Genomic DNA, 24,068 nt, shown 5'->3' on the forward strand with positions numbered 1-24,068 from the left:
TGGAAAATTGACACTAAAACAGGGTGAAGAAAAGATTGTTGTATTAGGGTTCAAGACTCTGATGAAAGATTCTTTTCGATAATTATTCGACCATTTTCCAATTGAATTGGCGAGTATAAACAAGTCAATGAATATCGCCGTCAGGATACTTGAAGCCCCACAACGGTGTTGGATTCAAAGCTTGTACGACCTTGATCCAACTAAGAACACACGGGTTTTATTTCTGATGATGCTTGTAAGAAAGAAAAACAGAGAGAGTTGAGATGTTTTTTTTTGAATGAAAAACAAGTCTCCTATTTAAAGAGGAAATCACACCCTTTGGAGATGACTCTTCATCTCTACAGGCATCTTTTCATAATGAACAGGCGCGTCTCTTCCTTCAATGCGTCCATTGGTGAAACGAGGTTTTTGTTCAGTTTTTCTAACTGACAATAGAAACCCAAAAACATAATGATTAGCTTAACGGAACAGCCTAAATGCCTACAAATCAAAGGATTTGTTGAATATATCCAACATCATCTGTCACAAAGATTAACGGAATTATTAGCGAAGAATACCTTGACGAAATAAGGATGCGAAGAACTTTCATTAACGAGCATCTAGCACGAATACAGGAGAAGTGACGAATCAGTAACAACACAGAGAAGTAATTTGAACGTTTTACGAGGACTTATTATCATGCAAAGTAAGGAGACAACTGTCTCAAAGAATCGCCAGGTTATCGTCGAGCGAGATTACTTTTGAAATCATTTGTTAAGAAGCGAAGATCACGTGAGAAGTGTGAATAGTAGCAAAGTAAATTAACTATGAGTTGTATTCCACTAACTCAAATTGATATATAAATAGGAAGAGAGGTCTGTAAGAAGGGTTGAGTAATTTTGTACTCCCTCGGTTCCATTTTAGACGATGTTTTAGGATTATATTTTTGTTCCACAATACTTGGAAGTTTTCATATTTTTCCACAAAACTACCAATTACACCTTTACATTTTATCTTGGAACTACAAGTTATTTTTAAAATACAGTAATAGCAATTAATGTTTGAAGACTTTTATCAAGGGTATAGATGGAAAACCTTCATATCTCTCTCCATTTCTTAATCTGCGTGAATACTCCAAAAACATCATCTAAAGTGGAACGGATGGAGTATTTAAAGAGAGATATTTAGAGCATCTCCAATAGAGGGTGAGAGTTTTATTTTCTAACGGTACATAGGATTTTAGACCCACATTTAGATTTAATCCATCTCCAACAGTAGGTCGTGTATAATAGGAAGGGTGACAAAATAAATATGAAGGTCTTAGAGAAAGTCTTATTTAGACCTTGGGAATGACACCCATGTCAACATGGAGTAAGGTCCAATCTGAGATGATCTTAGCATTTTTATCCTTCGCTGATTACTTTCCTCTTAAGTTCTTCCTTCTTAAGAATGTGAGGAACTTTGTGTCCTTCAACAAAGTACCGACATTCCTCCTAACTTTGGCTTCACTCTTCGAAATGGGTTTTCAGGTACCTATTGTTTAACGCTTATACCCTGAGAATTTTCACCTGATTTTCTTGTATAGATTTAAATGATCTAGAATCAAAACTAAAATCCCCTGTTATAGGTGAGGTTTGTGTTGGGTTTCAGAGCCATCTACGTGCTAATCTTAGGGAAACATATTAGCTAACAAGAAACACTTGATCTCTCGGATTGCCCCATTAACCTCACTACGATCTAGGAAAGAGAACCACATAGATGCAAGCCATAAACAAAGCAACGAGAAGTAAAGTACTCACGGATTAACGTGGTTCAACAATATACACGATATGTTTAATATCGTCTACATCCACCACTGAGAATTACACAACTGATTGACTAAATCAATCCATTGACTCACCACAACGTGACCAAACACAAGAACTCTCACAAGCACCCTATAAGATCCAAAGTAACGTCTTCACCCATACGAGATAATGTTTACCACATTATCTACCACAACGACACGATCTTCTCTGCACACCTTGATATAGATTATCATGGACGCCTTCAGCTCAACACCAATAATCTAATCCAGCACCACCAAGATGATCTTCTCCTTAACAAGATGTCTTACCAACATCTCCACATGAATACTCCATAACGATGTATCTTCCAACATCGATAAGTATCCCATAAACACCATAATGATGTACTCCTTCCACCATTAGGTCTCTCACATAACCACCTCAATAGGTGGGATGAATCCCTCACATCTCTACGAGATTTACATTGAGGATTTCATGACTAAAACACTTAGCCTAGACCTCCTTATATAGGAGTCACAAACTTGGTTCCCAAGTATTAGCCTCATTGGTTTAGGAAACCAACTCATACTAGGAAATCATGGTCCATTAGGCAACCCATATTATATATGGAAGTTGACCCAATTTAGGAAACCCACCGTTTCCTTACAATTCTCCACCTCGGATCATGCATTAATACATGAGACGATCAATTGTTATCCCTCTATCTTCTAAACATCTATTGCACCATCACTGGTTGCCTACATATCCTCAATAGGAATCAAATCGAAATGTAGTTCATCCAAATTGTTCCATAGAACATCCACCATAATAGAGCAAACCAAACTTGAACGTCACCAACTCAGACTTAACAATCCAACCTACCGGTGATTGTACAAATATCCACCACGGTGAAAAATCTGACCATCTCAACAACTATCATCATATGATCATCCGTTATGCAACATCTTGAGAAACACCTTACTCTTTTATGTTCACAACTCCACATTGATTGGAACCATTCTAGGTGTATTGCATGCCAACTCAATCAGACCATACACGATCGTTGTCCATATGCTACCAATCGAACTTAGTTACAGTCATTATGTGCCTTTGAGCCTTCGCTACCTCTTAAAACTTGCTCCACCATGAGCGCAGCTCCATCTCAGCCTGCCTTTCTCCACCTAAGTTAATGTTCCACTATTCTGAGCCACTAACTCCAAGTTGCGCACCACATCCATTAGGGCTGACATCCATAACTACTCGATAAGCAAATGAAACTACCACAGTAGCCTTCATGCGTCTGCCTAAGCATTACCTTAGCAGAACCATAGTCTTCTTCTTTGTCTCTAAACTCCAGCCGAGTCAATTACTTATTTAAACAACTGATCACATACTTGCTCCTTTCCACGAGCATGTCCACCAAAGCGAGTTAACGAGATACTTTGTGTTAGTTTGTAACAAACCAACCTTTATGTTAGCTTGCAAAAAACTAACCATCTTGTATGTACCAAAGTATATTGAGCATGACCCTAACTGCGCACTAAATACAACCAATCCATGGATCATTTCCACTGCGTGCCAATCTCGAACTCATCTTTATGAATCTTGTTTTATAAGCCTATCTCCGATTGGATCATGATTCTACGACCATATTTCCCCAATTAAGTTTTACTCCTTTAAGAAAACTCATAATATCTCCAACCATTGCATACATACCAAACACGTGTCCAGCTTCACAGAGACTTCAACAACTGACACGCCATCATTTTCTACATCACTTCAACAACCTCAACGAGCTTTTACAATAATGTCCCTTTTACAGGCATAATTGTCAAGATAGTTTTTTATCAATTTCTTAAGCAAGCATGTAGTTTCAACTTCATGACAGTCAAACCACAACACAATCGGAATTGGATAGAACTATGACCATCCTCGAAGAATTTATTGTTACCTTCGTAACAATGCATAAAGTCACACATTCTGTCTTGTGCATATCCCTTTTCCAATCTTATTCCAAAAACGTACACCAACATTCGAAATCTGATAATCCGTCCTCACACAAAGACCCAATCACACCCAGCCATAATCTGAAACCTTCTGTAACTTCCTCAAGCTCCAAGCAATTCAAGACGCTGTTGTGTTTATCTTCCCATGCTTTGTAGAGAAAATAACTTGACGGAAACTATATTCGTTGCTGAACCAAATTTCTCAGTAGAAATTTCTACCTTCATCTCTACGGGCTCTGTCACTATTGAAATCAATTTCAATAACTATAACAGATGAGAAAACCCCCAAATATTATCATTGCTATAATGTTGCTCTCTCCAACATAAAGTCTCACACTGATCATCAGGAAATCAAATAGCCAATGCATAATAAAAGGTTGATGGAAAAACACGCCGAAATTGTAGCCCACTCAAATTCATGCACCGTTTTTTTCTCCAAGTAGTATGCGCTAGATCCCGTAGCCACACCAACATACACATTGTAGTATTGTATCTTTATTCTTTAAACTCTTGAAGTGTCTAAGCGATACCTTTTTAATTCTTCACAACGGTTCTTTACAATGTAACAACGTATCAGCAAAACGAATAGACCAATATGTTTCTCCCAACTGTCTTGCTCCTCAACTAGCTCCGATCGAATTCAAATGGTGTAAAACCAAACAACTCTTCGACAGAACGTCATCAACAAGAATGAAAAGATCGCAAACTATCTAGCTTCTCCATCGGAAACAGTACGAGAGAAACTCCAAAACATTGTTTTACCCGGCACAATATCAAACTTCAACAAGATAAACAAACCCTACAAACTGTGTCGACTAACTGCTTTTTATACAATAATAAGAATCCATAGCTCCACCACAACCAATATCACATCTCATCCAATGATCAACATCCTGCAACTTATTTATAGCCACATGCTAAGAATGAAAATCAAACTCTTCACTTCTGGAACATATCAAACCCTGGACAACGATCAATACTTCCAAAACGAAACCTATTACGAGATTTCCCATGTGTATCCTTATTGTAACAAACAACTAAGGTAGAACGAGTATGAATTCATCTTCACATTCTTAAACTTCGGGTTAAATACAAGCAACAACGTAATCCAATTGATGACGATTGATAACCAAATTATTGTTTCCTTGGTTCGGAACAATAATAAGACTTTGGCATGCTTATATTCCGTCTTTACTTCCAAAAACGTACAAATCAATATTTGTATCCCAACTACAATATTCTCGCCTTCTTGTGTCTTTCCAACCAAACACCGATTAATTGAAAACCAATCTACGCAGGTCTTTCAAACAGTTCCAAGAATAATACGAAGTATAGAGAATAAATAAACTTACTTGAAGCCATGCATAGGGTTTATGCTGCAATAAGTATCAATGTCAAATCTCCAATGTAGAGCACCATAAACATCAAGACAACAATTCTTGACCATATCGAATGTAGATCACCTGATATAATCTCATTCCTTTCGAACTACACTTCACTTTGCTTTGTTCCCAAAACTGATGAAATCAAATCTCATATTAACTTGAAAACATCAAACTCTGCATCTTCGGAAGCTGTAACATCAAATCCTCACATACTTGATGAAACCAAATCCTTCGTCTTCAAAATTTTCTTCCAACTAGAAAATCCAAAACTTTCTCTTCAAATCTTCTACCCAACCTATGGCTCTGATACCAATTTTTGAGGAAATTGGTATCTAACCTAATGCTCTGATACCAATTGTTGGGGTTCAGAGCCATCTACGTGCTAATCTTGTGGAAGCATATTAGATAACAAGAAATACTTGATCTCCCGTATTGCTCCATGAACCTCACTACGATCTAGGATAAGAAGAAGAGACAGATAACCACATAGATGCAAGCCATAAACAAAGCAACAAGAAGTAAAGTACTCACAGATATAACGTGATTCAAAAATATACACAATATGTGTAATATTGTCTACATCCACTAAACGGCTACGACCTATTTATTCATTATAGAATCACCACTGAGAATTACACAACTGATTGACTAAATCAATCCATCGACTCACCACAACGTGACCGAACACAAGAACTCTCACAAGCACCCTATAAGATCCAAAGTAGCGTCTTCACCCATACGAGATAATGTTTACCACATTATCTACCACAACGAGACGATCTTCTCTGCACACCCTGATATAGATTATCATGGACGCCTTCAGCTCAACACCAATAATCTAATCCAGCACCACCAAGATGTCTTACCAACATCTCCACATGAATACTCCATAACGACATATCTTCCTACATCGATAAGTATCCCATAAATACCATAATGATGTACTCCTTCCACCATTAGGTCTCTCACATAACCAACTCAATAGGTGGGATGAATCCCTCACATCTCTACGAGATTTACATTGAGGATTTCATGACTAAAACACTTAACCTAAACCTCCTTATATAGGAGTCACAAACTTGGTTCCCAAATATTAGCTTCCCTGGTTTAGGAAACTAACTCATACTAGGAAACCATGGTCCATTAGGCAACCCATATTATATATGGAAGTTGACCCAATTTAGGAAACTCACCGTTTCCTTACAGTTTGGTGTTTTAGAAGCTGAAGCTTTTGGTATTTCTCAGTCTAGAAAGCCGACGTTTATTTGGGCAGCTTCTCCAGAAGAGAATTTACCTGAGTGGCCTAAGCCAATGCATGTGTTCAATAGACCACTGTTGAAAATCGCACTGCCGGGAGGTGTGAAGTATGTATCTGCACGGAGTTAAGCGTTTTATAGATATGAGGTAAAGTACATGAACTATGGACTAGTCCCTCGGCAAAACAAGAGAGGCACTCCCGACCGAAAAATAAAATAAAATGGAATGCTACAAGCCAGCATCCATAAGACCCAAAGGAAAAACATTCACCAAACACAAACAAGCACCAAAAGAATCCCGGGAACTACATACATCAAGTAGGTTCAAAAAGAACTTCCTTCCAACTGATGGAAAGTTGCTCCAAAGAAATACCGTAAAAGACCCCCCTATTATGTAACCAATATGCGATAGTTAGCTTTACTGAATCAATTATAGCCTTTTCGTTTCTACTGACATTATCAGACGCTCTTTTGTTCCTTTCATCCCATAAACACCACAAAACTGTTGCAGGGAGAACTTTAAGTACCAACTGTCTCCTAGGCGAAGTATCTCTCGTAGGCCACTATCTAATAAGAGTTATGAGGTCAGGAGGCGTCACCCACACAAACAACCACTCCTTGAGGAAGAAGCACCAAATAGAACAAGAAAGTTCACAATGAATTAGAAGATGGTTCCCTGTTTCTCCATTCTTGATACAAAGATAGCAGTGATTTACCCACTCAAAAGGCCAGCCTTTCTTGCACACCACATCTTGAGTACAGATCTTTGAATAGCTTGCCACCCACATAAAAAAACTAACTTTAGTTGGCCAAAATCTCGATCGATCACACTTTTACGGGGTGCGTGGAAGAACTGTTGAGCCAATGATAGCAAGATTTAACCGAGAAAGTTCCATTCGAAATCTGCCGTTGCCATACTCTGTAATCAAGATCATTAATACCAATAGATTGAAAGTTATCAAGCAATTGAAGCAAGGTGGTCAGTTCGTTGATAACATTGTCATGCACTCTTCTCGAAATGTTCAGGTTCCAATTGATCATCCCATTTTCAATAGTTCTTACTTCTGCCACTGCCGTCCCTTTATTCTCGCACACAGAAAATACAGCTGGGAATTGTCCTCTAAGTAGAGTGTCGGCAATCCACCTATCTCCCCAAAAACTAATGTTATTTCCATCACCCACCTGCATTCTAATTTTTGAAGAGAAACGAGAGACAATATTACAAATCCCCTTCCAAACACTACAACATAGGCTGCTTTACAGATTTTAGAGTTCCACCCAAAAGGTTCTTCTCCGTACTTCTCCGCTATAATAATTCTCCATAAAGCCTCTTTTTCACTGCCAAAACGCCACAACCACTTTATAATAAGCGAAGAGTTCAGAATTTTGAGTTTCTTCACACCGAGACCTCCTCTAGACTTCTCACATGTGACCACGTAATACTTAACAAGATGGGATTTATGATTTCCATCCTTGTCATTTCACAAAAAATTCCTAAACAATTTTTCCAATTTTGTTATCACTGAAACTGGAGCGACGAAAAGTGACGTAAGATAAACAGGGAGTGCTTGTAAAACCGCATGCATAAGGATTAACTTCCCCCCTACGGATAGGAATATAACAGACCAAGATGCAAGGCTGGATTCCACACTCTCAATCACAATATCCCATTTCGTCTTAGAAAGATAGACAATGACGAAATACAACCCACAATAGTGTTAAACACAACCTACAACTTAAAGTGTAAATATTTGTTAACTTATATTACGTGGGTTATTAAAAACCTCCGTTATCGTTATCATCATCATCATCTTCCTTATCTTTTGATTAACACTTTCAGAAAAACAAACCTGATTGAACATCTGCACTCCTTGATCATCTTACCATATTAACACAAAATATCGAATTCCAAGTCAAAATCATTAAAATTCTTTTTAAAATTGAAATTAGGGTTTATTTAAATACAAAGTATGAAGTAAACAAGGATCAAGAGAAACCATGAAAATTAAACATAAAAATTCATGAAATAATCCTCCAACGAGTTATAATGAAAATAGTCATGTGGTTGTTCAAGGAATATGGACCCAATCCAAATCACGTTGTTTACCTGGACGGTGTTTTAGTTAGACATATTCAGTTCACAATCATATTCCTAAAATTCGCAGAAGAATGTAATCATATTTCTCACTGTTGATAGTGGTCTAATCTGAACTTATGATTCCCACTATTAATGTTGTTAGATCAAATCAGTTTTTAAAACAGGAAAGATGGTGATGATTGTGGTGGGTTGTCGTTACCTACGTAACTTAGGTCGATAAATATCTAACTTTTTATTTGTGGATTGTATTTAACTCTTTTCTGGGTTGCATTTAGTCACTGCCCAAAGATATGTGTGTCCTAGAGAAAATTTTTGATGGGACGCTTTTTGAAGGGGACATGGAGGACAAATGGTATGTTGAGATGTGTCTTTAATGTTAATTGATTCCCATGAATATTGTCTCCAAAAATATAAAAGAAATGTATTTTTGGAGAGGAAATTAGATATCTTAATTGGTGTTTGTATTTTTGGAAATATAATTCATGGGAATCGATTAACATCAAAGACACATCTCAACATACCATTTGTCCCCCATGCCCACTTCGAAAAACGCCCCCATCAAAAATTTATCCGTGTCTCCTAGGGGTAAACCCAAATAAGATACAGGAAAAGACTCCACTTTACACTCAAAAGAGCTGGCTAACTCGTTTACTTGTGGAACCTCCCCAACCCGAATTATAGAAGTCTTCTTAAAGTTCACCTTCAAACAGGTAATAATCTCAAACCAAAGCAAAATATTTCGAAGATGGGCAACTTGGTTAGAGTAAGGTTGTAAGAATACAATGGTATCATCCGCAAATTGTAAGTGACTCATCACTGTACCTTCTTGAACCGCTTCAAAACCTTGGAACCATCCCACATGACAAGCTTTTTTGAACATAAGATTTAGTGATTCAGCAACAAGAATGAATAAAAATGGTGATAACGGGTCTCCTTGTCTCAGGCCTTTAGAGCTTCTCCAATGGAATGTGTGTGAAGAAAAAAGTCTTCATCCACATAGGATACATAACAATTTTTACAAAAAATCATCTCCAATCCATTGATGTGAGGATGATGTGGCAAAAGAAAAGTTAGACATCCTCTAGGTCAACCTCTAGTTTTAGAGGTTCACTTAGAGGATGTCTTCCCATCCTAGTCACATTTTTGTTAATAAAAATCATTAAAAACAAGAAAGGAAATAATTTTAATCAATTATATACCTACAAATGAGTAAAAGGATGATACAACATTTTATGGGTTGAAGACAAAAAAAAATTTCTCCTAATATGTAGGATTTTATACCTAAAGGATGTCTTAAAAGTGATGTCACATATGAAAGACCCACAATTACCATTGGAGAAGCTCTTAGTACTCTCAAACCTCCCATTAAAAGAGTCATTTATTAGGACCGAGAAATAAACATGTTTGGTTGGAATTATATTTAATGTAATACTTGATTATTTGTTAATATCTCCAATATATATATGGTTGTCTCATTCCAATTAGGCTTACCAAGGTTGAATTTTAACTCGTTAATTAATAATTTCATTTTGTTAATGGATTTTGCTGATCCTAATTACGGAGTTTCAATTGTATATTGATCGATTTGGTTTTCCTTGTATGTCCCTAGAGGCACAATAGTACCATTAGTCTCTTTTACAGTTACCATTTCAACTCACCAGGTTTCATAACCTTTGCGTATAAAACATCATTCCTGGTTATGAACCCCAAAAAGAGTTGGCCTTTCATGAGAAAATTAGCTTCGCGTGCTCGAGGATGTACGTGAAATGGAATTATTCCACCAGGTGCGAGGTCGATCCGGTTCACCATAAGTCTTAAGGTGTTTAACCGTTGAGATTATTAGTCCCATATTGTTTGGGTTATCTAAGATCCTACAGTTTATAATCCTTACGGCCTTTCTAAAACAATGGTGTAGTTTTGACGCTAAAATTAACAGCGTTTTGTTAATCTTTTTTGAGATCTGGTGTATTAATTAGCAGGTTCTGCTAGATCGAAATGTTATATGAAATTTATGTTGCTTATATAGGTTTAACATCTGCCACTTTACTGCTACCGTCTATAATGAACACCTGTGGCGTGTTCATTCATTTTACCTGCTAATTATAACTTTAGTTGAGAAGTTGGTTGGTTGATTTTAGACGCGGATGAGAAAACGTACAGCCCTGCAGTTTTGCTATTTGTAGATGATTAGCCATCCCAACTGGGTTTTCTATATATTTTTAGCCCCATGCATCACTTTGCGGAACTCCCCAAAAAATAATAATGGCTCGATTATATTTTTTGTATGCATGGTCTTCGGGAAAGTTTCAAGTTTGCTGGAAACACAATTAATAAGCATAGGCAAATTGGAAATGCAGTGCCGCCTCCATTAGCGTTTGCTTTGGGTAGAAAACTCAAAGAAGCTATGGATGGAAAGGGCTTATCTAAAGGAACAAAATGCTGAAATTTCTCTGAACAAATAAAAGATAGCCCAGTCTAGCAACTATTTTTTCGACATAATTATATCCATAATCATGTCAAACAAATGGACTAATGAGTGGAAGGAGTTGTGCCAAATATTCTTTAGGGGTGTTAACGGGTCCGGGTCCTCCCGGGTATCACTAGACCTGGACCCTACTTATAAAGGTCGGATCCGGGTCCTAACGGTTCCGGGTCCGGTTCCTATACTTGTGGACCCAGAACCGGACCTGTTTAAATACCCGGGTACCCATTGGGTCTTAAGAAAACTATTAAAAAAACCTCAAAAACTTAATATTTGTCTCTTTTTGGCTTGGATTTAAATAATTTTTATAAAATTTATTATTATTTCTTATTAATGTACTAAATAAAGATTAAATGTAAGAGAAAAATTTAAAACGAGTAAAATATCAAAGCTAAAACTAGCAAAAACATGAATAAAAGTATGAATAAACGGGTACCCGATACCCGCGGGTACCCAACGGGTATTACCCGTTTGGACCCGTTTAGATTCGGGTCCAATCGGATAATTACGCGTCGGGTCCTAAGTTGCTAATGGGTCCAACTTTAGGACCCGAAACCGGACCCAAGTCTACCGGATCCGGTTCCGGGTAATGGGTACCCATTGACATCCCTAATATTCTTCATATGTTGTATACAGTTGAAATTGTATTAATATATATTGAAATCTAATACTCGGATTATTTATTAATTTTTTTAGAATAATATATTTCTCGGTTTAACGAAGTTAAATCTGAAATCTGTAAATTAATTAGAGTAAATTTTTCTTAATTTTTTTTTTTTGATCGATAAAAAATTTGATGCTAGCGAATTTCGAACTCAGGTCACTGGTATCATCAACCAGGTCCTAAATCCTTATATATTCGTGACTTCTCCAATTGCAGGTAAAAGGTTGATGTACGGTTATAAGTATGAACATGCATGTACCTACTAGAGTTTCCTTGATAAATTTATGGAAACTCAAATTAATTAGAAATATAATTCATAAATGGGTCGGGATCCCCTGTCCCTGGTTTCTCTATACCCTCGTGTCCCACCAATCATAATACAGACACTTGTCTTAAAAATACTCACCAAATATTACTCCGTTATCTTTCAAAAACGAAATGTTATCTGTAATAAAGTATTTTTGATCATAAATTCATAATTAATTTTTCCATCTTTTGACTGATTTTGAATAGCAATGGAGAAGAAGGGATGAAAAGGTATTTTCTAGACATACAGTCTAAAATATTACTGAGAATAGGATAGTGGTTCCTCCATGACAGTAGGAGTTTCGATGTGGCAAATAAATGCAGGGGGAGAGTAGTTTGAATTTTTTCTGTTCTCTGAATTCAATTCTCTAAATTGTTGTCGCTCTTTGCTTCCGACATTAGATCCTTACTAATTGAACAGAAATTGGAGTCTAACTCCTTCACTTTTTCACACTTACAAAAAATAATTATGGAATCGTAACTGCATATTAGTCTATATATGTACGATCGATAATCTTGTATCACCATTAATTACAGACTTACAATTCTTTTATGATCAGGGATCTAGTAGTTACTAATCGATATGTCATTTGGTAGTCTGATTGAAGGCTAAACTCTGTGGATTAGTAAAGTTTTTGTTTCCCCTACACCTTGAGATCTCTACCATTTTCTGATAATTAAAGGAAAAAAATCTCAAAATCTTTAATATTGTCACAATAATCAAATCCCAAACGTAAGGATGAAGACGCACAAATTAAATACTGGAATATACCTAACGTCAGTGGTAACGGTGTTGATGAGGTAATAATTCTGTTGACATGTGTTCGATTATAATTGGAGGGACATGGGGGATACGGGAAAGGGGGACAGGAGATCCGGAGCCTTCATAAATAAAGAGAAGGGACGATGCATGCATGAGTCCTTTATTACAAACCAAATAGGAACTTACATATTCCTGCTCATTGACAGGAAGGATACATACTAGGCTTTATTATTAGCAAGATTACTTTAAATGCACACACTATAATAGGGAAACCTATATGTTTTCCCGAGTTGCAGTAGCCAAAGAAACATTGAAATCAAACTTAGATTTTATGAAAGCGATGACCTTCTCATTAACGCGGAAGTTCCTAGCCAAAATATAATTAGGAATTGTTGGGGTAGAGTTGAAGAGGTTAGAAGGAATTCTTGAGAATCCGGGATTTTGACTATTTAAAACAGCTATCACAAGAACATTTCCCGGTCCAACGTTGGCTGCAAAGTGCACGAGTCCTCTAGGAATAATATTCAACTCTCCAGGTTTCATAACCTTTCCGTACAAAACATCAGTAGTAGTTATGAACCCGAAAAAGAGTTTCCCTTTTATGAGTAAATTAGCCTGACTTCCTCGAGGGTGTACGTGAAGTGGAATAATTCCACCAGGTGCGAGGTCGATTCGGCTTACCGTAAGTCCTTGGGTGTTTAACCCAGGGAAGGTGAATACATCACCACGTTGCACTCCAAACCGTTCGGGGTTTGCTGTGCTTGCTGCAGTCATCAAGCCACTAAAGAAGAAATCATCTGATGTAACTTGAGATTCCGGCTTGCAAGGGAACCCATTGACGCGAATTGTGGAGTTCAAGTCAGCAACACAAATGTCTTGAAGCGGATCGGGATCAGAAGAAAAGCATGGCAAAGTAAAAAACCGGATCACAGTTAAACAAAGAACTAGGAAGAATGAGGATGTAGTTTTAATACAGCACACAGCAGCCATGGCTTTACTTGAGATTTGTTGTATTGATTAGCGAGTCAGGTAGATCGAAATGTTTTGAGTTTACTATGAAGTTTATGATTCTTATATAGGTTTAACCTCTGCCCCTTTAACCCTTAGTTTCGTTGAAGTTGGTTGATTTTAGATGCTGATGAGAAAAACGTACAGCCTTATATTTTGCTATTTATATATGATTAGCCATTCTTAACGGGGTTTTCTATACTTAGAAAATTTATACCCAAAATTATATTTTTAAGACCATGCGTCACTGTGCAGAACTCAAAAAAGAGAATAGAGAGAGACGTGTGCAAAACCAGTTAACCAAACTTCTGATGGACCTCTCATCAGGTACTCACAACTACCGTTTGATTTTCATGATTCCACGCATCACCTAACTTGTGATGAAACTAAGCTCAATTGCTGCCCAGATTTGGAAAATGATAAAATCTATGCATGCGACGGCTGAAGGAGAAGGTGCAGATAGACCCACCTCTGTCTGGGAAAAAAAATATATAAAAATAAAGGGTGCCAAAGATAGCACCTTCAAAAGATACAAAAAGATATAAACTAGAGTGTGGCGAGCATACGACATCAACAAATATAACTTGCGGGTGGAATATGCATGGTTCCATCACTCCATGCATGACTGTATATATTGCACTCGTGCTAAATAATAACAAAGAGGAAATAGCACCAAATGATTACTTACAGAATATATAATTTGCCTAACAGAATTATAATCTGAGGCAGGTCATCGCTGATTTTATCCGTTGAAATGCGCTATAAAAAATCGAAAAAAGATATCCATCTAGAACAGAACAGATCAAGAACATGTAATCCCATCGCTTAACTATTGTAACTCTTGTACTTCGTGTTTTTCGTGTTCTTCCACAGCACTCTGGGAACGAATTTTGCTGTTTGGAAAAGATCAAGAACAGAACAGAACTCAAGAAACTTTGGTGCATAATAATGTTTTCTATGAATAAGACGTGCCGAGAGGAAACAAAGGGTTAAACCGTTCAAGTTTACTCACCATATTTATAAATTGAGGCATCATAGTCGTAGCTGGTAGTAATAAAGGGTCCCCTTGCAGTTCGCCCGAAATTGGTTCCTCCATGACACTATATCAACAAATGTAACACAGACTTTCAGGTTATGATAGCTTCAAAATTTAGAATCCTGCAACAGAAAATCCGGATTCCTGAACCGGTTGCTGTTTGGCATATTCTTGCAGCTAAAAATACAATTTCGAACCTCGTAATTGGTATACTACTAATATACTAGTTACTACATATTACTACTAGTATACTAGTTACTACGTAGTATACTAGTATTTTATATATTAATATGTAGTAACTAGTATACTAGTATTAATATGTAGTATATTAGTAGTAATATGTACTAACTAGTATACTAGTAGTAATTAGTACTATTAGCAATATGTTATATATTGATACTACATATTAATATGTAATATGTTATATATTGATACTACATATTAATATTGATATTATATATTAATATGTAGTATCAATATGTTATGTTCAATATTGTTATGTTATGTATTGATACTACATATTGATATATAGTATGTTATATATTGATATGTAGTATCTTATGTATTGATATTACATATCAAAAAAAAATTATGTATTGATACTACATGTTATTACTAGTACTAGTTACTGGTATACTGATACACTAGTATATAGTATATTACTAGTATATTACTCCCTCCGTTCCGTTTTAGATGATGTTTTAGGGTTATTTTTTTGTTCCACAATAATCGAAAGTTTCATATTTTTCCACAAAACTAGCAATAACATCCTAACTTTTTTTCTTGGAACTATAAGTTTTTTTTTTAATGCACTAATAGCAATTAATGTTTGAAGACTTTTCTTAAGGGTATAGATGAAAAATCTTCATATCTTTCTACATTTCTTAATCTGTGTGAAAACTCCAAAAACATCATTTAAAGTGGAACGGAGGGAGTACTGTACTACTAGTATACTACTATACTAGTTACTACTAGTAAAGTAGTTACTTAATTTACTAGTAACAAACTAGTAAGATATTTTTGTTACTACTAGTGTAGTACATATTAATATGTAGTATCAATATATAACATTATTTGTACTATATAACAGTGGCCTCAATATTAATATGTAGTATCAATAACAGTGGCCTCAGTATTCTTATCCTTTACAATCGGTAATAGTTTAACATTATTTGACTGCCGAATATAACAGTGGCCTCAAAATAAAATTTCTGAAAACTTGAAAATCGGATGTTTATCGATTAAAGTTATCTCCCGGTTATTTATATTCGGATGTTTTACTATATATTTTAGATTCCGATTATATCATTTTTTGCACTCAGTAAACTGTGTACATTCATTTGCATAAATTGGGTGTTTTGGGTAACCGATAGGATTCCGAATATAGTATATTCGACAGTTTGACTTGTTTAATAACCTCCGATTATTGTATAATAATTTGTTGCTTTCATATGCAGGCCGTTGAAGAGTTTGTTGATGATTTCTATTTGAGGCCCGACACTTCCCTATACTATGCAAACGATTTGGTATACTCATTACTACTTTTCTTTTTTTTCAAAATTTATATGTTAGATGGTTTTGCTTATTAGATTTGTTTTGTTTTATGCACGTTTAGACATTTGGAAGTAAGAAGGAGGCAAAGGAATGGCTTATGAACAAGGCAAAAGATAACATGTGCGTGGTAGTTCAAAATAATCATGTTAGTGATACTCGATTTGAAATGATTTGTGAGCGAGGTGGGACGGGAAAGAGTCACGAGGGACAGAATAGTAAGTACGTACGAAAGACGAATAGGAAATACCGAAGCAATACCAAGAAGATAGGATGCCCATTTAAAATTGTCTTCTATAAGCCCGATGGTATTAAAGGTAAAGAGTATAAAATGTATAAAGTTGATAACGGTTGTCACAACCATGATGATCCGTTGGATTTAATTGGACATGTAATGGTTGCCAAGTTAAAACCACATCAAATGCAGACGGTGAGGTCTATGCGGATCCAAAAAGCGAGTGCGATCTTAAGTAAAATAAGGCGGACGACCCCGACAACTTGTCTTCTTTGTCTACAATTAAGTCGGCCCTAGCTACGATCAAAAGGACTGAATGGGATGGTAGAACGGTCATGCAACAATCGGAGTGGTTAGCGGAGTTACACGGCTACACCTTGAGAAGGGAAGAAAAGGATGGTATAGTGGTTCGTATTTTCTTGGCACATCCCGAAATGATCCAATTGGCTCAATGCTTTCATCAAATTTTGTTGATAGATGCTGCTTATTGGACAAACAAGTATAACATGCCGTTGTTGAACATTGTTTGCCATACTTCGGACAAAAACACGTTTACGATTGCATGGGGTTTAATGGATCATGAGAACAATGTGAGTTTCATTTGGATGTTGGAGACGTTGAGGTCCATTTATAACGGTGATAATTTTCCAAGGGTTATTGTAACGGATAACGATCAAGCCTTAATGCATGCAATAGCGGTAGTGTTTCCGGAAGCCCAAAACTTGCAATGTACGTGGCACATTCAATGCAATCTCAAAACCAATTGCCATCATCATTTCCAAGATAAAAGACCAACGAAGGGTACCAAGAGGTCAAAGGAAGAGGATGAGCGCATTAGTAAATTAACCATGAAAGAACGTAAGGAAGAGGATAGGTTATTTGAAGAAAAGTGGAAGGAGGATGGAATTATTTGGAAAATGTTCATGAAAGCATGGGACAAAATCGTTTGTTCGATGACCGAGGAAATTTACGAATGTAACTTGAAGAAATTTGAGGATGAATACGGCACGGACTACCCAAAACCGGTTGAGTATTGTAAAAAACAATGGTTAACGATTAAGGAGAGGTTTGTGTTTGCATGGACATATGAATATCGTAACTTCAAGAACGAGGCGACAAGCATTGCGGAGGGGTCTCATGGTCGACTAAAGAAAATACTAATTGGTAGTAAAATTGGAGTTGTGTCGATCCAAGAAGCAATCCATGAATTCACCAATCGTGATCTCGTAAAGATTAGGAACTGTATGCAATTTAGTGTACACCAATTCCCGATGGAACATATTAAGGAAAAATTTCTTCTAAGGGGAGTTGTTCATAAAGTTTCAAGATGGGCAATAAATCGCATGATGAAACAATTGAAGTTATATAAAACTTATGATGACGAGAACACGGTTTGTGTTTGCAAGGATATGATAGGTATTGGACTCCCGTGTCGTCATAAGTTGGGTAGGTATGTTGAAGTGATTGCCATCAATGATATTCATCCATTTTGGAAGCAATTGAATTTCAATCCGAACACCCCGGTAGTTGATGGTTCGTCTTTCTTGGAGTCGGAATTGTGTGCACGAATAGCCGAGCGTTACGCTACATCAAACGGCACCAAAAAGCAAATATTGATGCATAATTTGGAGGAAGCCCTTCACCCTTGTTTAAGGGAGGTTGGTGAACCTATTAAGCAAAAGAACACCGGTAGGCCGAACACCGAAGTGTCGAGGACCATCCAAAGAAAAGATTTGAAGGAGTATTTGTCTAATAAAAGAATATTGTCTAGGCACGAGCGTTCGGAAGCCGAATTTGAAGATGAGCCGGAACCTAAGAAAAGAGGTCGTCCAAGAAATGATCAAAGTGGACCAACCACCCGACAAGTAAGGCCAAAGATCTCTACAGAGCCTTCTCAAGTAAGTCAACCCAATGTTGTCGAAAAAGTTGTTGAGCAAATGAACGCCTCGCAACAAACCCAACCAATGGAAATTCTTACTATAAAAGAGGACAAAGGTACTCTTCGTTGCCCTAGAGATCTTAATGAAAGACCAAATCGATCCACATATACAATATACAAAGAGTATTTGGAACAACTCCCTCCACTTATCATTCCATTTGTTTTGTCGACCGACGAGGTTGATGGGGATGGAAATTGTGGGTTTCACGTTGCTACGGAACAAATGGGTTACTTTAGAGAGGCGGATATCGAAGATGTCACCCAATGCCAATATTTAAGAAATAAGATGGCGGTACAACTAGTGAAGGACAAGGGTTTTTATATGGAGATGATGAGGCGAGGAGATATATACGACAAAGAACAAGAGTTCAAAGACTTAGTTGCGCGTGTGAAGTGCCGAAAGGGATTGAAGACAATCGGATCCAAGTATTGGATGACAATGCCTAAATTTGGATATCTCCTAGCGGACGTTTTGAATTGCGTGGTACATTTCTTTGTTCCTCCTATGTATGGACTTAGCATGACGTTGCACCCACAAGAACGGCTTGCGACGAGTCGGCTAAAGATAGAAGAATCGTAATGGCATTTGTGAATGAAATGCATTTTATCGGTTTAAGAGTAAAGAAAGATTGTCCGTTACCTCCGTTGAGTAAGTGGCACGATTACTTTTCGATGAACCATTGCAAGGATTGGGTGAAATAATATGAGTCCAACATGGTTGATTGGGATCGCGTTATGGACAACAACTTTCCCGCTGAGTTACTCGAATTGATCCCCTCGGATGATGACGATGTTTGATTGTTTTTTTTTCGAACATGTAATTTGTACAAGTTTTTTGGAAACTTTTTTGTGAAGATATATGATTTAATCGGTCGCAAAAAATACAATGTTGTCTCCCGAATGTAGGAATCGGGCTCTTTGATACACGTTTTGATTCCGAATATTATAATCGGTTGGTAATGATACACGTTTTGATTCTGAATATTATAATCAGTAAAACTCTTAAATATCTATCTACCGATTTGGTGGGTATTTCGAGGCACGGCTATAATCTTTTTTGAAACTATGTAATCGGAACAACAATATTGTAACACTTCAATCCGATTAATCATATTCGGGAATTCCATATTTTTTCAAACCGCCGATTAATATTAAAAATTTGAATTTACAGCACTCAAACATCACATGTTATTCTTTTTTCCCAGTCCGAGATGCAACAATCAACGCGGCTTCGAAATGTAGAAACGACTCTCCTCTCCACTTGGAATAAGCATCTTGTGCCGAAAACCTGTCGTCTCTGTGCCTAGCAAGAATACTGTTGTACTCGGTGCACAATTTTATTACATGGTGCACCCTTGAAGAAACATGTGATGGTTCATAATTTTGGCGTGACTTCTTGTACTTACCAACAAAAGAACCCAATGAAGCGTTAATCCAAAATATACGATCGTCCTGGTGTTCTTTGGGTAGATCTTTCACAATGTAATAATTTTTTATCCATTCGGTCTCTTCCTCAACTTGTTTTAATCTTTATCTATGATGGAATTGTTCTTGACCTCGCTTCTTAGCCTTGATTTCCTCTTCCTCCTCCTTCGTTGCCACTAACGATGGTTTAATTTTTTTGGGTTGTTTGTTCCTTTTTTGTATTTCTTCTTCCATTGCCATTGAAAAGGTTTTTCATTCTGATTTTTTACTCAATAATAACTGGGAGGGGCTACCCTCCTTATATAGATTACGGCTCTAATTTTTGAAAATATGTCCGTTGAGGTTTCTGAAAATATGGCCGTTGAGGTTTCGTATCAATGGTGCACTACAATCGGTTGCTAACGATACACGTATTCCCTCCGAATAGGACATTCGGTAGCGAACTTAAATTTTTATCTACCGATTAGGTTGGTATTTCTAAACACGACTATATTATTCGGAGGATAATTTTTTTTGTAAAGTCCCGAATGTATGATGGCCCAAAAATCAGAATTTGGGAAAAACTGATACTTTTCAAATTTTGAACTTGCAATAATCGGAAGTAAACTTAGTTACCCAAACTTCCGAATATGGGTTGTCTAACCTTCTATATTAGCCCTTGGAACCACCTAGAGCCATGGCATGGTTTGTTTTGAACTTGTAATATTCGGAAGATAATTTTTTTTTGTAAAGTCCCGGATGTACGATGGCCCAAAAATCAGAATTTGGGAAAAACTGATACTTTTCAAATTTTGAACTTGCAATAATCGGAAGTAAACTTAGTTACCCAAACTTCCGAATATGGGTTGTCTAACCTTCTATAATGGCCCTTGGAACCACCTAGAGCCATGGCATGGTTTGTTTTGAACTTGTAATATTCGGAGGATAATTTTTTTTTGTAAAGTCCCGAATGTACGATGGCCCAAAAATCAGAATTTGGGAAAAACTGATACTTTTCAAATTTTGAACTTGAAATAATCGGAAGTAAACTTTAGTTACCCAAACTTCCGAATATGGGTTGTCTAACCTTCTATATTGGCCCATGGAACCACCTAGAGCCATGGCATGGTTTGTTTTGAACTTGTAATATTCGGAGGATAATTTTTTTTTCTAAAGTTCTGAATGTACGATGGCCCAAAAATCAGAATTTGGGAAAAACTGATACTTTTCAAATTTTGAACTTGAAATAATCGGAAGTAAACTTAGTTACCCAAACTTCCGAATATGGGTTGTCTAACCTTCTATAATGGCCCTTGGAACCACCTAGAGCCATGGCATGGTTTGTTTTGAACTTGTAATATTCGGAGGATAATTTTTTTTTGTAAAGTCCCGAATGTACGATGGCCCAAAAATCAGAATTTGGGAAAAACTGATACTTTTCAAATTTTGAACTTGCAATAATCGGAAGTAAACTTAGTTACCAAAACTTCCGAATATGGGTTGTCTAACCTACATGGTTTGTTTTGAACTTGTAATATTCGGAGGATAATTTTTTTTTGTAAAGTCCCGAATGTACGATGGCCCAAAAATCAGAATTTGGGAAAAACTGATACTTTTCAAATTTTTAACTTGAAATAATCGGAAGTAACTTAGTTACCCAAACTTCCGAATGTTTAACACAAATCATTGTAATTAATATACTCTTCTTTACTTTACGACCGTGACTACCTCCCAGTCCTGCACGACCACGGGTTTGAGCACCTTCAGTTGGAGCACCTTCAGCGCTCGATGAAGCTCGAGTTATTTTACCCGTCTTTGATATTAGCACCTTGGGCGGATGCCTCTTCGTGACTTTCTCCCCAAACTGGGCAGCATAATCTTCGTTATCCATATTATCAACTAGGTCTCTAGCCTCTTTGATCTTCTCAGCTGGCATGGGATCTCCGCTCTTCAGGCATGCAGTTAACATTTTGGAAACACGCTTGAACCTATTCACCTGTTTTTTATACGTAATGACATAACATCAAACGGTAATTACCTAAGATTTATAGGAATAATATAAAATGAACAAAAATATAAGAACACGCACCAGTCTATCATAACCAGCTGGTTTGTCTTTGATGATACAATTATAACTTGAACCCGCCGCAGTAGTGTTGGATATGATTTCACGGATAACAAAATGATGTGATACGTTGTTATACCAACTCATATAGTCTGGAGAATTTTCATCACCTGGTGGTTTGTCTACCAGTGTCGATAATGAAGTCATTCCTCTTATCCTAGTTATCAAGAACAGTAGGTGGGCCTGTGTGAACAATCGTGAGATTATCACCACTAGAAGAGCACAACTCCAACTCCAATTTGTAGTAATCCCCCATTTTCTCCACAGGTTGATGTTGTATATACCCGTGTTGTTGCATCACCCTAGAGGGGTTATACATCACATATCCTGTTGGGTGCCACAATGGTCCAAAATAAAGGGACAAGTCCGACCGAACATTTATATGCCCACTGGCTCGATCTTCCTTGTATGGATCAAAGCATACGTCCGAGGCCTTCAATTGGTCCAAAATCTCCCTCATGCGAATCAACTGCTGCTCTTTTGTCCTAGAACGGTTGTCTTCAAATATATACTTTGTTCCTCTAGGAGTACCTTTGCACCACCCCGGGTTCTCTCCGGCCAACTTCCGGATAGGGAAGTGGTCATAGATCCATGCCTATATACATAAGAAACCAAATTTTAGTAAATAGATTGTGTATATTCGGTAGTAATTTCCAAACATTACTTCCGATTATATGTAATCAGAAATAAAACTGAGTACCTATCCACCGAATACCCAACATTCGGAAATAGATATGGATTATTTCCTAACGAATATGCGTCATTTGGAGTTCAGTAACCTATAGTTTTTCTGGCCTGTATATTCGGTAGTAATATCAAAAGAATATTTCCGATTATATATAATCGGAAAACAAAATAAGTACCTAGCCACCGAATAACCAACATTCGGAAAAATAGATGGATCATTTCCTACCGAATATGCGTCATTTGGAGTTATGAATATGCATCATATGTATTGTCTACCGAATAACTATAGAGTGAGTTATAGAGTTAAAGAAAAAACCTGCAATAGAGCCACGTTCCCGGCAACTTGGCAGGTTCCTAGCCTCGAAGCCTTTCTCAACTCTTCCATCAAGAATGCTAGGTATGCCGTGCCCCAAGAATAGTCACCGACTTCATGGAGAGGATCCAAAAGTTGTATAAGGTTGGCGTCGATCCGGTTGCCAGAAGTATTGGGGAATATGACACATCCCAATACACAAAGGAGATATGCGGTGGCAGCGTGGTTCACTTGCTCATCAGTTAACGTTTCATCCTTTTCCTTCTCCAAGGTGCCTCGGAACATATTCATCAAAGTTGTAATGTTGATCTGTCTTGTTCTGTAACTTGCATGCCTCCTAAAATCTGTTGTTGTTGTCTCTTCATCTCAACCTAAGCACTTTTTAGTTAGAGCATAAAGTTGTGCCCAACTTAACTGCTTTGTGTAGTTAAACTTCATAGTTGTGCCTTGGTCGGGAAGGTTAAGAATCTGCACAACATCATCCGGAGTAATCGTCATCTCCCTAAACGGCATATGGAAAGTATCGGTCTCAGGATACATTCTCTTCACGAACGCCGATATGGCCACACGATCATGTTCCAACAATGAATTCTCGGCGGCATTAGCTAACCCCGAGTTGGCAACAATTGACTTGAACCTTTCACATTCACCGGATAAAGGCCACGCAAGCATTTTTGTTGGTGCGGCGGTAGGTTTGAGTAGACGGACCGCATCTTGATGATCCTATTAAAGTACATAAAAAAATCCTTAATACAAATATTACGATATAACACATAGACAATACATTAATAAAAAATAGTAATTTTATTACCTCGGTTTTGTATATTTCTCTGGCCCATGAGTCTTTGTATCCAAATAGCAATTTTCCTCCATCCGCCGGTAGCCCAGGGATTGTGCCTGCTGGAATACCCTTCTTCTTCAAGTGCTGAGGGACAAGATGTGATGCTTTCTTAGCAATATCCTTCTTTACACCATCTTTTCCTTTTTTGGCTTTTTGGGTACCACTTGGTTGTCCTTCTTCTTCTACTCTTGGCACTGGATCAA

General features: G+C 37.2%; 1 protein-coding gene across 1 annotated transcript; it reads right to left on the minus strand.

Moving 5' to 3' along the window:
• Positions 1-12,999: 12,999 nt before the first annotated feature.
• On the minus strand, positions 13,000-13,716 carry LOC113291512 (germin-like protein subfamily T member 2). Its single transcript, XM_026541038.1, has one exon. It carries the CDS (start codon positions 13,714-13,716, stop codon positions 13,000-13,002), a length of 717 nt encoding a protein of 238 aa, XP_026396823.1.
• Positions 13,717-24,068: the final 10,352 nt, after the last annotated feature.

The sequence above is a fragment of the Papaver somniferum genome, chromosome 6 (genome assembly GCF_003573695.1).
Source record: "Papaver somniferum cultivar HN1 chromosome 6, ASM357369v1, whole genome shotgun sequence".
NCBI lineage: Eukaryota > Viridiplantae > Streptophyta > Magnoliopsida > Ranunculales > Papaveraceae > Papaver > Papaver somniferum.

What these genes read in the sequence shown, in the direction of transcription:
- LOC113291512 (XM_026541038.1), bottom strand. Translation starts at nt 13,716, where the DNA reads ATGGCTGCTGTGTGCTGTATTAAAACTACATCCTCATTCTTCCTAGTT.